This window comes from Ictidomys tridecemlineatus, chromosome 3 (genome assembly GCF_052094955.1).
Source record: "Ictidomys tridecemlineatus isolate mIctTri1 chromosome 3, mIctTri1.hap1, whole genome shotgun sequence".
Lineage (NCBI taxonomy): Eukaryota > Metazoa > Chordata > Mammalia > Rodentia > Sciuridae > Ictidomys > Ictidomys tridecemlineatus.
Window position 1 is genome coordinate 195,709,131 of NC_135479.1, and position 17,510 is coordinate 195,726,640.

The following is a 17,510-nucleotide window of genomic DNA, read 5'->3' on the forward strand; positions in this document are numbered from 1 at the left end:
CTATTGTTTTTACTAACGAGTTTGGTCAGAACTCTTAATGAATTGGGGGAGGGCAAATGCCCTGTTCAAAAGCGAACCTGGAATTTAAAGGAAGACACTGTTACTGGAGCACAATACTGGAAAGAGGAGAAATTAGGATCAGAGTTGTAGACTGGACTCTAGATCACATAGGACCTTCTATGGCACCGGGAGGACTTTGGAATGCTCAGTGAGATGGAAGGTTACTAGGAAAGGAATCTGTTACTTTGGCTTGATGTTTTAAAAGACCTAGGTTTATCTACAGATCATACAACATAGCATCAATTAACATCTATTTTAGAATATGTTCTTTTAGGATAAATAAGTGATAATTCTTTTATGATATGTGTTATTTTCTTGATTCAGAAAAACTCACTTTCAGAGAAGTGGTTTCTCCTCAAGAATTCAAACAAGGAGAAGATGCAGAGGTCATTTGCCGTGTTAGCAGTTCACCTGCACCTGCTGTCACCTGGTTGTATCATAATGAGGAAGTCACCGCAATTTCCGACAGTTAGTATTTTGGTAACTCCCTAAGTTATATGTTCTAAAACCATTGCAAGTTTTTAAAATTACTGAATATATGTGGCTGATTTAAAAAATGTATTTTTTTACCCTAAATGTCAAACAACTCCTTTTAGAACCTTAAAATTATACACTGTAATTGGGGCACTATGAACCTTAGGTCAAATTTAACACTTCTTTTGTTTCTATAACATGTTATAGGAACATAGTCATGACCAACAATTACATATTGCTATGGATTCTTTGATCCCAGAGTTGAATATGTCTGGCAACTAGTTTATCTTAGGAAGCCTTCTGCAGTTACTATATGAAACAAAAAGTTTGTTTACACTTTTTCTACTTTCAGGGAAAATTTAATGTATTTTTAAGAAATGAATGAAGAACAGATACTAATTCATAAATTCAACTTTTTATAATTCAAAATAAATTAAAATAATATAGGAGGCTGAGACAGGAAGATCACATGTTCAAAGCCAGCTTCAGCAGTGAGACCCTAAACAGCCCATTGAGACTTTGTCTAAATAAAAGATTAAAAGAGCTCAGGATGTGGCTTGGTTGATAAGCACCCCTGAATTCAATCCCTGGTAACAAACAAAGAAAACTGATAATAATTTATATGTGAATTCTGCTTATTATTCTGGAGCTGTTCTTTAAAAGACACATAAAAGTTCTGAATACTATGATAAGACATATAGAATAATAGAAAGAAGTGTAAATTCACTCAAATTGTCTTCATGATTTTGATTCACATTGAGCTAAATTCCAGAATGATATGACATCTGTAATTGAAAGCATAATTTGCTTACATTATGCTCCTTTATCATTGTGCATAGGGAGCATTTTCAATTTAGAATATTTTTCAATGCACCTGCATTGCAGAGAGGAACAAAATAATTGAAGCTTTTTAAGTATTTTTCATCTTACATGATTATGTTTTGTGTTTACAAGAGATGAAATTTCTATAGCATAAAAGACAGAAGGTAGACAATTTCTATTTTTGAATATGTAAATAGAACATATTATAATCATATACAATAGTCATTTTTTTAAATTTAATTTTTCAGACCTTGATATGGTTAATACTAGTCAGTTATTAATGAAAACTCATTGTTTCTAATACAATAAGCTAATGAGGAATACTACTTAATTATCTCGTATTTTATTTGAGTAACTGCTTTAGATTTTATTATCAAATTACATGAGTACTTGTGTGTGATATATTTTTGTTTATTTCTGCCTCTCAATCATACAGAAAAGGAAGTAATTTTATTACAGCTAAATGATAATATCTAAATATTTTCACATTATCTAATATTGCTCATATATACATCTGGTTTATTACACATTTTAATTACAAGAAGGTTTTTAAAAAAGTTATATTTTTAAAGAAGACACTTGAAACAAAACATCAAAACAAAGATTAATAACAAAGTGTAGTGGTGATGGAGGAGAAATATTTCTATGATTTAACAGATAATTATTTCCAAGTAATCGAAAATTGAATGATGTAAACTTGGAAGTTCATTTTGGTTCTACTCTTTTTCTTGGCCCTGAAGTAATGAAAAGTTTTTCTAGCTGTTGTGCTCTGAATTCACATTCTTCATCTTTCAAAAATGGAGTATTATATCTGTTTCAAACAATCGTTGTAATTTATAAATAACATATTAGTCATATTGAAATGAATAAACTATTGAGGTAGATGTCAGTCTCTCAATATATGAAATTTATCTATTTGTCTTTCTTATTCCTTCTTAATGAGTTTTTCAATTTTTAGAATCAATTTTACCCAAATTATATGCCATTAGACTATAACTTGAAATAGAAAGTTCAATTTAGGGGAGTGACTAAAGTTAAATATGAATGAGCTAAGGTGCATAGATAGCAGGCAAATAAAGAAAGTAAACGTATGAGGAAGGCCAAACTTTTCTAACCTTGTTACAATGAAAGATCTTGACATATACTTCATTGCTGAACAATTTGTACATTTATCATGGTTTCACAAGAGGTATCTGTTATGGTTTACCTATGAGGTATCCCCCAGAAGCTCATGTGTGAGATAATTCAAGAAGATTTAGAAGTGGAATATTTGAGTTATGAGAGTCCGTGATGGTTTGGATGTAAGGTCCCCCAAAAGATCACGTGTGTGAATATACAAGAAGGTTCAGAGGAGAAATGATTGGGTTAGAAGAGCCTTAACCAATCAGTTAATTAATCCACTGTTAGGGATTAACTAATTGGTAACTGTAGGCAGGTGGGGTGCGTTCTTTGGGTTATGTATTTTGTCCATGGTGAGGGGATTCTCTCTTTGCTTCCTGGTGCCATTTCCTGAGCATCTTTCCCCCTCTACTGTCTTCTACCATGGTGCTCTGTCATACTTTGGACCCAAGGCAATGGAGCTGGACATCTGTGGACTAAGACCTCTGAAACCATGAGCCCCCAAATAAATGTTTCCTCCACTAAATTTGTTCTTGTCAAATCATTGGTCACAGTAGCAAAAAAAGTGACTAAAACTACCTTATTTAGTCCCTTTCATTTTATAGGTACTGGGATATGATTAGGTTTATAACACTGAACATAATTTATCTAGATTTTTAAAAAATGTGTATTTTTAAAAATACCTTCCTTTCCATATCTTTAATGTGATAGAGAGTAAAGTTTATATGTAGGAGATCAGACACTAAATGGTTTGGAAATGTTCAATTTATCCCTTATGCTTTTATAGTAGCTATGTGGTAGAAAATCCGAATCAGGACTTTTGCAGAATAATTTGAATGGAGTTTGTCCATGTTACTCATTGAAGGGAGATATATATGCTAAAGAGGAAAAGCATGTAAGAAAAAAGAGTGACATTTTGTTATAAAAGTTGAATAACCTGACTTTTATTGTCACCCAGAAGGAGAAAGATACATATGCTCATTGAACACAGGTCAGTGTGAAAATGATCTTATAAACTTTGAAAAGTCTTTGGTTAAAGTATTCTTTCTGTATCACAAATAATTAATAGACTCATATTCTTCATTAAAATATTAATCTACTTCTGGTATAAAAGATTCATTTAACAGTTATGGATTACCCTGTGTATTCCTGCTTGAGTTCTAGATGCATTGATTCATAGTAAACAAGATAAAAAATGTTCACTCCCTTCAAAACACTAATAGTCTTTAAAGGGGTAAATAGATAAATCAGTGAAAAATAGTATATTGTGTCTATGGGAAGGAAAATGGTAACAGAGGAAAAAAAAGAACACTGAAAGAGTTAGGGAAAAGAAAGATGTCAAAGATTCTTGCAGGGAGAAAAATATTTACCTTTAAATATAAATAGCACTTAGGTGATGAGAATTTAATGAACAGAGAACACCATGTGCAATAGCCCAGAGGTGAAAGCAACATTGATGACATACTTCAGACACTGGTACAGTTTATCATAACTAGAACTTTTGAAAAAGTACAAGTTGAATATTTGCACAAGTAGATAATTAAAACCAGTATTTGTTAATCAAGGACTAATAAGAAAAAAGGTAGAGAGGAATGCCAAGTCTGGTCAATATGGTTTTGACATCACTGCTAAGGAGTTTGGAATTTATTCAAAGGGGAAATAACTGAAGTGTTTTAATGAAGGCAATGACATGATCTAATGTGTATTTGAAAAGGATATTAGTGTTTCAGTTGGATGGGATTCAAGGAAAAAATTCCAGGCTCTGAGATCAGCTGAGAATTAAATGAAATAATTGCCAAGGGAAAGCAAGATTTTGGACTAAAGACATAAATAATAGGATATAGAGTATTTTTGATTATGCAGAGTTAAGGATATGTCAAGGATAACTTGGAATTTGCCTTGAACAAAGTGTTCTATAACTTATGGAATTTATCTTGAGCATCTAGTTTCCTAAAAGGAATTGTAAAGACATGTGAAGACATAGAAAAGCAGGCACAGATGCTAAGCTAAATGTCAGATATGCTGATTGTTGTACTTATAACCATTCTAAGTAGTACATCTGGATGGATAGAGGTTGTAAAGGCCTGTAATCCTAGCACCTGGGGAGGCTGAGACAGGAGGATCACAAGTTTGAGGTCAACTTCAGCAGCTTAGAAAGGCCCTATGCAGTTTAGTGAGACCCACCCTTTATCAAAATAAAAGATAAAAAGTGTTGGGTATGTGGCTCAGTTTGCTAATCACCCCTGGGCTTAATTTCACGAACAATCCCTCCCCCCCCCCAAAAAAAAAAAGATAGTTATGGAAGACGGAAACATTTTAATCTGAAGAAAATCTGTAAGTCATCAAAATATATTTGATGATTGGTCATAAGGATAGATGAGACAAACCATTGAGTAGGTATAGAATAAGATTTAGTAAGAAAGAAAGGCTTTAGAAATAACTTGTTTAAAGAAGTATAAAGCAGAAAATTTGTTGGGTATTATCTTATTCAATTTATCTTTCTCACATTGATAATTAAAATTGAGTTTCTATGTAACTGATAAAAACATAATTGATAATAGTGAAATATTTCTAAAACCTATAGTTAGGGGGGTGACTGAAGCATTGCTTTCTTTAGATATCTTCTGGAAACACATAACAGTAATGCATTGTTTCTCTAGTTTACTAAGAACCATCATGAGGCTTTGGAAATATATTTGGGATTTGACACAATCTTCACATAACTTTTTTTCAGTGTTGAAAAAAATTTTGTAGACATAAGCATGTATAATAGTGTTTAGCTTTACCAGGTAATTATTGTTTTCCTAAAGTTTTTAGAGTTAGTAAAAGTAATGGATTAAAAAGGCCATTTGGGACTAAAATTTTCCAATTAGAAGAAACATTTTTGCCATTAAATATGAGTACTATGTGATTCTAATTCTTTTTTATATAAACACTGCCTTACTTATTAAAATAATACTCACCCTTATTCTTTTTTCTTAATTCAAATAACACATAATAACTAGAGAGGATTGAGGTAAAAGATGATACTTATTTTAGCAAGTTAAAATATAATATTACAATGATCTATGTATGATTAAGAACATCCTTCCTAATTCTGAACATTATTAAAATATATTTTTCTAACTTCCAACCACAAAATTTGATAGAAAAATGTTTGTTTTTGAAATTTCATAAATTTTATTAATTCTGAGTTACTCCAGAACTTCTCATGTGTTAAACTTTGAAACTTCTAACAGATTACCTTTCTTACTTCCCAGTCTTTCCTGTGGTGACAAAAGTTCAAGTCTGTGATTTATTTATCAGGGAAAGGTTTACATAAACCTTTTTATCTCTCTTCTTAGGGTCAACCTAAAGAAGAAATAGACATTAGGGAATAGCTTATAAATCCTGGGATGAAAGTCATGTGTCTGGGCTTTGTAATCAGTATTTTCATTCTGTGGCAGCCTCTGAATCTAGAGAGTTCCACTCCCTATCAGAGAGTTAACCAGTTTTCTGCCTGCTTTAAGGCTGTCTATTGCCTGATGAATCCCTCTGTGACTCCCAGCTTAAACTGTCTCCCATCTTACCAAGGAATTGCTCTGGCAAACTAACCCCAAAATCTGAATGGCCTACTACCATAGCAGACTATATCTTACTCATAGCATGTCCAGTTGGCAGCAGGAGTAGCAGAAAGATTCTACAAAGTGAATCCAGTCAGCAATCCAGGTGATGAAGCTCTCTACCTTTTACACAAATGGGTTTTGAGACGTCCCTATCATACCATAACATATCAATCTCTATCTTACCAGAAGATAGAGGAAAAGCAGTAAAATTGAACAGCATTACAAAAGCAAACTCCAGACTGTAAACATCCTACGTACTGGTACCCTAAAATAATGGCAATTCTACTTGGCCAAAATGTTCAAAGTAGATAAAGACTGAATCTCAGTAACCAATGTATCTTTAATACTATAGCTACTATATCCAGGCCAAAAAAAAAGAAGTTTAACAATAAATAGGGATGCATTAATTAAAATTTATGATAGTTCCTGTACAATGTGTTTTAAAAAGACTAGATGTAAGAAAATTCTTTACAAGATAAGAAGGGAATAGGTTTTAACACTGCAACAAAATTGTGATGATTATAAATGAGATTAGACTTAGAAAATAGTGTCAAGCTGATGCTGTTTGGCATCTCAGATTGCTATAAAATATTATTCTAAGCTATCAGTTAAGGCATGCTGTATGTCAGATTATTTTTGTATATATACATGTGCACACACATAAAATGGAATCTTAAAAAATTAATAAAAGCAAATCTATTAATTCCTAAAGAAGATTATCTGTGTTTCCCTAAAAAATACTTTAAATAAATTTATGTTACAAGCATTTTCATACACTTAATGTGATTTGAACATTATTACATCACTTAACTGCCTCCTCAGAATATGTAGAATTATTAGTTTAATTATTGTTGAGGAAGGATGTTCAATAAAATTTCCACCATTTTCTATACACAAGTTGCTACATATTTGCAGTCAAAAGTTTTCAAGGCTATAATATCTAATCTCCCTGCACTTTTCTTTTTTTTATGTCATTTCTGCATTCAAAGCGCCGAGAAAATAATAACCTGACCATTTTATGTGGATATAAAATCTTGAATGTATTTCAGGGAAAAAAAAAGGTGTAACAAGTCATATAGAGTGGAAAACTTGAAGTTATGAAATTACATTTTACTTTCAAATTTGAATTTGTTTGTTGATGAAAAGTTTGATAGTGTCAGACAAGTGCCATATTTTAACTCTTAGCAATTTTGAGCACACTGGACTCAGCCTTCAATTACTAATGTCATTTCCTCCCCTTTGCTTACTCTCCAGGTCGTTTTGCCATGTTAGCTAACAATAATCTGCAGATTCTCAACATCAATAAAAGTGATGAAGGTATATATAGATGTGAAGGAAGAGTGGAAGCCAGGGGAGAAATTGACTTCCGTGATATCATCGTTATTGTTAATGGTAAGCAGTAAATAATTTGTACATATTCTGTTGTTCATTTTAACAATACACTTACTAAACTCAAAACCCACCTTGTCCCTTAGTAAATATCTTCTATGTCAAGAAGAAATCCCCCCACCTCTCTGGCAATATCTGTTATATCATATAAAAGTATTAAGATCTGTGTCTCTGAGTTATTAATGCTGTCACCCTGACATCACTTTTCAGAGTCTTTAATTACTTTTTGTCAATGTTTGTAGCGTTTCAAAAAATGTCAAATGAAACAAAGTATCAGATTTTACTTTGCGGTTAGATGAATTGCTCATTGCTAATATTATCTTATTTGACTTTAATTGAATTTATAAGGTTACTTTTCAATATTAATGGACATTAATAGATAGTTTATAAAATCAGGAAGTTATCTTCTCCTTTGAGCATTCTTCTCTGACTTTATTCCTTTCAACCATATTAATTTTTCAGTACTTCGTAATACCTTTAAGACAAAATCAAAATGACTTTGAGGTGTAGAAAATCTTATGTGGTTGACCCCTTCTTTAAACATTCTGTCATGAACAACCTATACTTTATCCATATGAAACCAGGGTTTAGAGAAGATCTAGCTTTTCTGAGGCCTTTTTAGGAATGCAGAGTCCAGTAATACTAAGGTTATCATAGTCAGTGGAGAATTTTACTTATGATGCAGGAGGAGATTTTCAGTGTACAGAGGATAAGTTTTAAAATGAAAGCATCTGTTTGTATCTGTATTTTTTTCTATGTATATTTTCTATACACATTTCTTATATATTTATTATATACAATAAACAAAGGTAACATACAGTAGCTATTTAGCTTATCCATTCAAATATGCAGCATATTTTGGTTCCTAAAAGGAAACTTATGTAAGTGTCTTTCATGATGGGTAAGTCTTTGTACTCAGTGTTCTCTTGTCAGCTTGAAGATTATAATATAAATTAATATATATGAAGTTTTTTAAAATATGTGTAAAGTTCATAAGAAGTAGTATGTTGTAAGTATTTACCATAAAAGGATTATGATATGTGATTACATACACAAATGTATTTGTAACTGTGTATGTGTAGATTTTTCTACTGAAACATTAACTTGAGTATGATATTTAAAAAGAAATGTCATATGACAGGCAGTACACTAATTCCTTATTATTCTTTCATATATTATGATTTCTAGAAAACTTTAATACATTTATTGTGTGTTCTCACCTGTTTCCCTACTTTAATCTATGAATGTTGTGTACTTGTGATTTTATTCATTTTCATGGAATGATCATCTGGGTACCAGTGTGCATCTGAATAACCCATGTTTAAATCTTCCAGTCCACCATGGTCTGTATTCAAACTGGACTATTTAATTCAATATTTTGTATATATGTACTTTAGAATCTATGAGATAAATGCTGGAATGCCTTTTCTTGTGCCACTTGAAAAATTCATATTGATAATGTGATTTTTTATCTGTCTGTCTGACCCTGCAAATGCAGTTCTTCACCTGATTTTAACAGAATCAACCACAGATTCTAATCTAACCTTCTTTGCTGGAACAGTGCCAATTAGTTACATTTTATCTTGGATAAAAACTATTATACAATAGCATCCTTATAACTCTTTTCTTCAAAACAATAGTTTTTCACAAAATTTTACCATTAGAAAAAAAAAAAATTCACCATTAGCAGATGCCCTCTGGGTGATGCATTGGAACCCTGTCAAGGGCACATTAATGAATGCCAGAAAGACAACTGTGCTTTTCTCTCTCATATCCTCTTGATTCCACAGGAAAATTATTGTATTCCAGTCTAAGGGACTCTTGTCCTGCTTAGTGACTCCTTTTAAATATTGGGCTACTCAGAAAGTTTTTCCTTATTTTTCTTTCATGAAACCTCTTGAAGATTTTTCAGTGTAAAGTTTTAGATACAAAATATGTAAATAAGTAAAATGTACTACATTTTTGGTGTTCGTTTATCTTTCTTCAACTATAAAATTTGACTCTTGTTCTGTGACTTTCCCCTCAATTCATATTCCAAGCTTTCTCACTAAATTGATACTAATTTTACCTTACAGATTTGGCATTATCCTGGTACTCCCAACTCTCCTTCCCCCTCAAGTGTATTGACCTCTTGACCAAATGCTCGAAACAACTGTGACTATATCCTCTGCTTCCTTGTCAAATTTTGACTCTGCAAGATCTGTTCTTAATTTCTTTGTCTGTACTTTTCACATTTTCCTCTCATGTTCCATCTTTTTAATTCAGAATCTTTTGTAAACTGCAGTTAGCTAAATGATATCCTTGCTAGATCTAACAGATATTTCATAGCGTCTGCAGTACTAACATTACTAAATGTTGTAGATCCTATTTTTGTCTTGACTCTATGATTTTCTTACTGTATTCCTCAATTCCTATGTAAAATTTTTCACAAAAATTCTCCATGTCCCTTGAAGAAGATTGTATATCACTGTCCAATGCCATGTAAGTACACTGCTTCTAATGGGAGTTCCATGCGTTCCCTCCTAACTGATTGTGTGACTTGGACTGACCAATGGCAGTTAAGCAAGTATAACATGAAGAGTGGCTTAACTCAGACTTCATGACACTTCATGTTTTCTTCAGACTCTCTTGCTCTTCTCTTCTGCCATGAAACTACATGACTTAAATAGGGACGATTTAATCCTGGACACCAGATTGTAGACATAAGAAACAGAGTCACAGCTGACCTGCAGTTGCAGACCTGAGTATCAAATAAATCATATTTCTAAGTGCTGTTATCTTAACATCGTTTGTAATTTTATGAAGTTATACACATGTAATGCCAGTGGATTGTTTCTTCCTTATACAATTAATTTAAACATTGTCTCACCTAAAATTACTTCACTAATTTTCCTAGACAATTCTACTCTCACTTTCCCCTGATGTGGACCCTTTATCATATCTTTTGTACCAACTTATTAAAACTTTAGAAATTTAACTTAAGATTGTTTACTGACATTTCAAAATTGTTTTATATTGCATTCATAAATTTATTCAATAGGTACATACAAAATTTTGGCTATATTTCACACTATCTTATACTTGTAATACTAACAGACCTACCATAGTATCAGTTTCATCAGGTTGTTTAGAACTGATCTCAACAACTTAAAATAATCACCTTCACTGAAGTCCCTTATTATTTATGGGAAAGATGGATATATATGAATATAATATACGTAGTTTTAGTGGACCATATCCTAAAGCAGGTGGAGACAGATCATGGAGAACTATGGATGTGTCATTAAAAGCCTGGTCTGTAAAACAAATTTGAGCTTACATTGAGAAGTAAGCAGGCTGGCAAGAGAGTAAGAAAGTTGACAGAAGGATGGAGGCAGGTAGAAAGAACAAGTAAATGAAAGGAGAGCTATATAGTTAGGTCATGTTTGAAGTAAAATCATCATGGCATACCGGTACACATAGGTAAAAGGAATTACAGATAATTTCAGGATTTGTTAAGTGAATTTGAGCTTCCAGAGTAGCAAATACTAGCAGAAATTTAATATGGTATGAACCTTGCTATATTCTGAATTTGATAATTATGAGCTTACAAGAGACATTAAGGTTGAACTGTATCAGTTAAGTAACCTGTGTAAAATTCAGATAATAATGACTTGAAGTATAAATATACACTAACATATAATGAAAAATGAAATATAGAAGTAAGATACCTTTTATTTTGAGTCTGGAAGAAATGAGTAGAAAATGGGTGAGGCTGTAGATAGATTCACAGTTGGCTTTGGTCAATAATTTAGAGAAGTCTTGTTACATGACTTTATCATTCTATTTATAATCAGCTGGGTTCTCTCATCTGGCAAATATTTATTTTCCAATGATATTTCCTAAGTAATTCCTATGTTTTTATGTGATTATATAAGTTTTTTATGAGACCACCAATTAAACTTTCAACTTTATACCCTACCTAAAACTTTTTCTCTAGCCTATCAGTGAGTGACTTCATTTTACTATCATGTCAGGTTTGACTCTTGAGCCACTATTTGAAATCTTTCAAAAGCAGATTAACAGAGAGATTTGTTGAATTGTCTGGCCAAATTTAATATGAATTCCTGAACTCTTTTAAGTATATTAGGTAAATTATATAGACACAAACATGCCCACTTACGCAGAAATCATGGATATATTATTTTAAAAGAGGACAATATCATCTCTCTTGCTTTTATCAGGTACTTCACCCATCATCTGATTTCTAGACTCCATAGTGACTCATTAAAGGTTCATACACATGAAAGAACTGGAAATAATTTAAATTTCAAATAAAGTCAATAGAGGGTTATTTTTATAAAATGTTCTTCTCAGGCATAATGATTCATTATTTTCTAAATCTTTTGTAAATTTCTAAAGAATGCTCCAATAACCTCTAGTTCAAGTTTGGGGTTATGTGGGCAGGATATTTGAGGTTGAATGAAAAACACCTACTTGTATAATTTTAAAGCAATTGTGTCTTTGGCCTTCCCTTGAACATGAAAATCAACAGTGGATGATAATAGGCAGAGATATTTGTGTAAGTGTGTGTGTGACTGTGTACTGCATTTTGATATTTCAATGATCTCTGGAAGTGATTTTTATATTCCTACCCATTTTTAATCATTTCAATGTCAATGTAATGAAGATAAGTATTTTTCTTTTTATAATAAATGAAAAGTTACTTTGTAATTCCTTTTAAGTTGTGCACAATGTGGAATAACATAAAGAATAGTGAGCATAAAAGACAGCTCACCCTGTGCATATTAATAATATAATTGATTCCAACATGCAGACAACAAGTGATTTTGAGTAATTTTAATGACTGTAACTTATGAGGGTAATCCATATAATAACATGTAAAATACAAAATATAATTTACAAAAAGATAAATAAGTAAGCATTTGTGAAAAACAAACTTTATATATTTTATCAAATATATTTCTGCTGTAATGCCACTAATATTGAAAGTGATTCCATTAAATTTGATGTATTAGTCTGGGAATGTAAACATATAAAAATATATATTCACTTTAACTCTTATTTAATCCTCATTTTAGCAACTGTCATTTTATATACATTAAATGAGGAGACAGAGGGGCAGGGGAAGAGATTCTCTATCTAAGTCAACTTTGGGGGATTTTCTCCTCCACATTAATGATTGATCTGAGGAGATAACATATAGTCCTTAATCTTTTCTCCATGTCTCCTTTTATTCAGGTTTTTAACACATTTTAAAGAGGCCTAAAGTATTAGAATGGCTATAGAAATGCATGTATCCATTTTCAACATAATGTTTTATTCACCAATGAAAAGAGGAGGTAGCATTGTCTCATGTTTGAATCAGATTCCCACTCTAAATTCAGCTGTCTACCAGACGGCATTCTTCTGCTGGTCGTATAGGGATTAGTGTTTGTTGTTTTCTTATCAAATATTTGGCTGATAATTACAAAATTCAACCCTGTCATCTACGGGAAAAGCAACAATGATAACAACAACAGAAGCTTCAAGAAATCCAGAGAGACCACAAGATACTTCAATAAAGCAAATTTTTATCATTTTGTAGAATCAATCACTAAAGTAAAGGGACCATTAAGATAGGATCTGACATTGTGGAGATGAATGACATTTGGAACAATCAATGTCTAAATTACTCTAGAGAGACATTCATGAGTCCTAATCCTGAAAGTGTGCTGCAGTAAAGGACAGCTTGGGAAGCAGCATCAATAATATTCACAATCAAAGTTGTTATGATGAGTATTTGTTCCCTTTAGTTTTTGTTTTGTCACATTTAATAGCTTTTAGTAACAATGTAAGTACCCATAGTATGTGTTCTAGTCAGCTTTTGCATCACCATGACCAAAATACCCATCAAGAACAATTTAGAGGAGGGGTAAGTTTATTTAGGGTTCATTATTTTGGAGGTCTCAGCACATAGACAGCCAATTTCATAGCTCTGAGCATGACATGAGATGGCACATGATGGGGCAAGGATCCAGTGGATAAAATCTGCTCAGTTTATGGTGGGGTCAGGAAGCTGGAAGGAGTTTGGGGAGTGACTAGGAACACAGGGAATATGTCCCCTTCTAGGGAACACCCCTAGTGACCTACCTCCTCCAGCTACACTTCACTTACCTATGGTTACCACCGAGTCAGTCCATTAAAAGGAGGATGAAGTGGTTAGGTTGCAGCTTTCACAATCTAATAATGTTAGCTCTGAACATTCTGTATTAATACAGGAGCTTTGACCTCTCAAAGCTCCTGTATCTCATATCCAAATTATAACAATGTGAGTGTTCAGAAGAGTGAAGATATTTAAGAATCAGAGAATATTTAATTGAAATCAGAAAAAAAATGTTTATAACCATCGAATTGTGCATAATACTTGTTCCTGTTACTGGATGGTCTTTTAAACATTCTTATCCTTCATGCAGACACAGTCTCTCTATATATCTTTCTTTGCCTCATCTTTGCCTCTCTCTCTTTTACTGACTATCTCTCTTTTCCTCTCTTTTCTTTCTTCCTTTTTCTTTTTGACCAGTCGAATTGCTCTATAGGACTTAGTCCAAGCATCAATTCTAGCAAGAATTATTAATTTTGCTTGCCTTATTTCAAAATTTCCCCTTGTGATATCTTGTAGTACAATGTCCATATCTGTAATTTTTTTTTTAAGTTCAGATATTTCAAAAGACTTGCCAGATTCCACAGAGTACATATATTTAGAGGTTTCATTTTGAAGAAAAGAATGTGGTATAGAGAACAAGGTAGGCCAGCTTTGGGCACTCCAGGGCTAATCTTACAAGCAAGATTCTGAAGGGCCCAATTTGCACATACACACCAAGGTGATGTATCTTCAACTATGGCCACAAAGGTGTGGGTGACTGAGGTATCTCAGTGAACCTCACAGTGGGGTCCCTAAGGTAATCAAGTTAGGTTTTAAACATTGTTTAGGACAGGTACAAAAAAAATAAGTGCAGAAAATGACTTTAGGGGTTACTAGGAGAATGTCTCCATAGATCATAAATTTCAATGCCCTTATCTTGGCCAAAAGTCACATGCCAGGCATCCAAAAGTATCTCTGAGATATTGATAGATCTTTCTACCTGAACTGTTAATTCTATCTCTAAAAATCTCTAACATCGTACCTTTCTCACCAATTTGAGTTGACCCTTTTATGTGTCAAATTATTTCACAGATTACGTCATTTATTCTTCAAGAACAAAGGTAATATAGCCTCAGGGTATATCATCAATATAAGTGTAGAGAAGGTAGCCTGTAATTTCAGGAACAATATTTCAGCTTTCAATTATTTTTTGCAAAAATGAGAACATACCACTCATAGAGATATTGTGACTGGCAGTCATTGCTACTTAAATTGTTTTCTCTTTTATTGAAATAATTCACATTATCTTACTATTATATGGAAGGCATCTTCCTTTTACTACCAGGCATCTTTCCTTTTACACAGCCAATTCCAGTTATCTTGCATATAATTTTGTCAAATATGTAAAGTATATGTGGTGCTGAGGATTGAACCAGTGCCTCACATGTGCTAGGCAAGCACGCTACCACTGAGCCACAACCCCAGCCTGTACATACTCTCCTTTAAGTGAAATCTTACACTTTTCTCTCACTTGAGATGATTCTGAGATTTGTTCATGTTATCCTAAGCAGCAAAATACATTCTTTTTTATTGCTTCAAAATGTTCAAGTTAGTACTATTTTGGTATTTCTTGTCCATTCACCAAAATTCTTTTTAAGAGGTTTCAGCTTTTGAATCACAAATGAAGCTGCTATACCCATTTGTCTGTAAGTCTTTGTGCAGACATGTGCCTTCAATTCTCTTGAGTAAAATACCCATGAGAGGCATGGGCACATTTTATGGTGGATCTGATGGCATGATAGTCTTGAAAATGCTGCCAAAATGTTTTGTAAAGTGTTTGTAGAATCCCTTTGAAAGGGTTCCTAGAATAAGTGTATAGGCATTCCAGTTTCTTCAAGTTCTCACCAAAGCTTCATGGAATCAAAAATTGTGTATTTATACTAATAAATACTTAGTAATTTCATATTGTGGGTTTAATTTGCATTTCTTTAATGAGTAAATACATTGATCACCTTTACCACTAATCATTTATAGCGTTTGTATTTTTTCTGTGGTTCTAGGGATCATGGCTTCACACATGGTTGGTAAGTGCCATACCACTAAGCCAACCTCCAAACCATGGTAAAATGTCTTGAAATATTTAACCAATTTTTACTTGTGTTATTTTCTTAAATTTGAGTTCTAGAATTCCCTGTATATTTTGTATTTTGTACAGAATTCCTTTATCATATATACAATTTTGGAATATTTTATCCAAAACATGCTTTATTTTTTCATTTTCTTATCACTGACTTTCAAGGGAAAAAAGTCTACCTTGATAAAGTCCATTTTTTTTAATGAATTGTGCTTGTGTTAAATCTAAGAATTCACTATCTAAACTAAATATGATAAAACTCCACAATGTTTTCCTCTGATAGTTTTAAAACTTTTGGTTTGGAAATAGTTCTACACATTTTTTTTCTTCCTTTTTTGGCGTTGCATGTCCAATTTTAACCACATTTGCTGAAATTACTATACTGTAACAATCAAAAGCTTTTCCTTGATTTGAAATAACTTGATAATGTATGTGTTTTAGGGACTGTATTCTGTTCATCTGTTTGTCTTCTTGCCCCAAAATCAAACTATCTTGGTTTCTTCAGATTTATAATAAGGGAATGATTTGTTGTAACCTCTTCAATTCCATTATTGTTTTCAGAAGAGTTTCAACATGCAATCAAATATTCTAGGTTAATTTCATTTTCATGTTCATTTTGGAGTCATTATATCAATTTTTACAACACATGCATGCACAAACATACACTGCCAAGTATATTGTAGAGTGGTTTTGAAGCTACATATCACTTTTGGGACAATTGTTTTCTTGTAAATAAGGATGCCTCTTTTTGACAAATACCTACATATGTGGGTCTTCAATTAGTCTCAGCAGTGCTTCTTAAAGTTCTGTGTATAGCCCTAGCACATATTTTGCCAGATTTATCTCTAAATACCCTGTATAATTTGGGTCTGGGGATGTAACTCAATGTTGGTACACTGATCAAGCCAGTGCTTGATTTTATCCCTTTATTTGACTCTTAGCACTAAAAAAATAATTACATGTGTTGGTTGTCTTTCATTTTCAATTTTTAATTGTTTTGATATTAGAAAGGTAGATGAAGATCTATATAGAGGGGGTAGTAAAATTATGTTCTAAAATATTGGGACTGGTGTTATGGCTCATCAGTAAAGTACTTGCCTAGTACATGAGAGGCCCTGGATTCGATGCTCAACACCACATAAATATAAATAAATAATATAAAGATATTGTGTCCATCTACAACTAAAAAATAAATATTTTAAATAAAATATTACTAAATTTACTTATTGATTTTATTATGTTGTAGTTGGCTTATTATTAGTTTCCAAAGGAATTTCATGATCATACAGTATCACTGTTGACAGAAAACTGGCACAGGACTGATCTCACAAACACACCAAGGACAAAGGCAAAAGCAGATCTATTGTCAGGAACCTGACAAGCTATCTCATGCAGAGAGAGAGCAGCAACTTTATCTCAAGAATTACTTTGGATATGCAAGATTATGGATATGGGTTAGGGGCAGGGTTAGCCTTTGCAATTGGCTTAATAACCATCACCTGATTTTATTGAAGGTGATTTTCTACTTCTCAAGGATAGAGACAAACAAGTTTTTACTCCTTAAGGACCGGCAAGTTATTTCTTAAGAATAAGGACTGTGTTCATAAAGTGGGGGTGGGGGAAAAGAAGATGGCTGTAGTTATGCCAACAACTGTGAATAAATATAGTTTACTTGTGTTTTTCCTAACCAGATGGCTTTACTTCCCTCTTTTTACTGGAACCTCTACTACCTTGTTAAACAAAAGTGATATAAGTGATTATCCCTGCCTGGTCCTTAAACTTT

At 32.6% G+C, this 17,510-nt stretch overlaps 1 protein-coding gene across 2 annotated transcripts in view; it reads left to right on the forward strand.

The window, feature by feature from the left end:
• Ncam2 (neural cell adhesion molecule 2) overlaps positions 1-17,510 on the forward strand; it is a 477,943-nt gene that overhangs the window by 254,872 nt on the left and 205,561 nt on the right. For both annotated transcript variants that reach the window (XM_078044488.1, XM_078044487.1), the window contains exons 4-5: positions 385-528; positions 7,335-7,472. In XM_078044488.1, the coding sequence (XP_077900614.1) occupies positions 385-528; positions 7,335-7,472 (282 nt within the window). The remainder of the gene's footprint in view (positions 1-384; positions 529-7,334; positions 7,473-17,510) is intronic.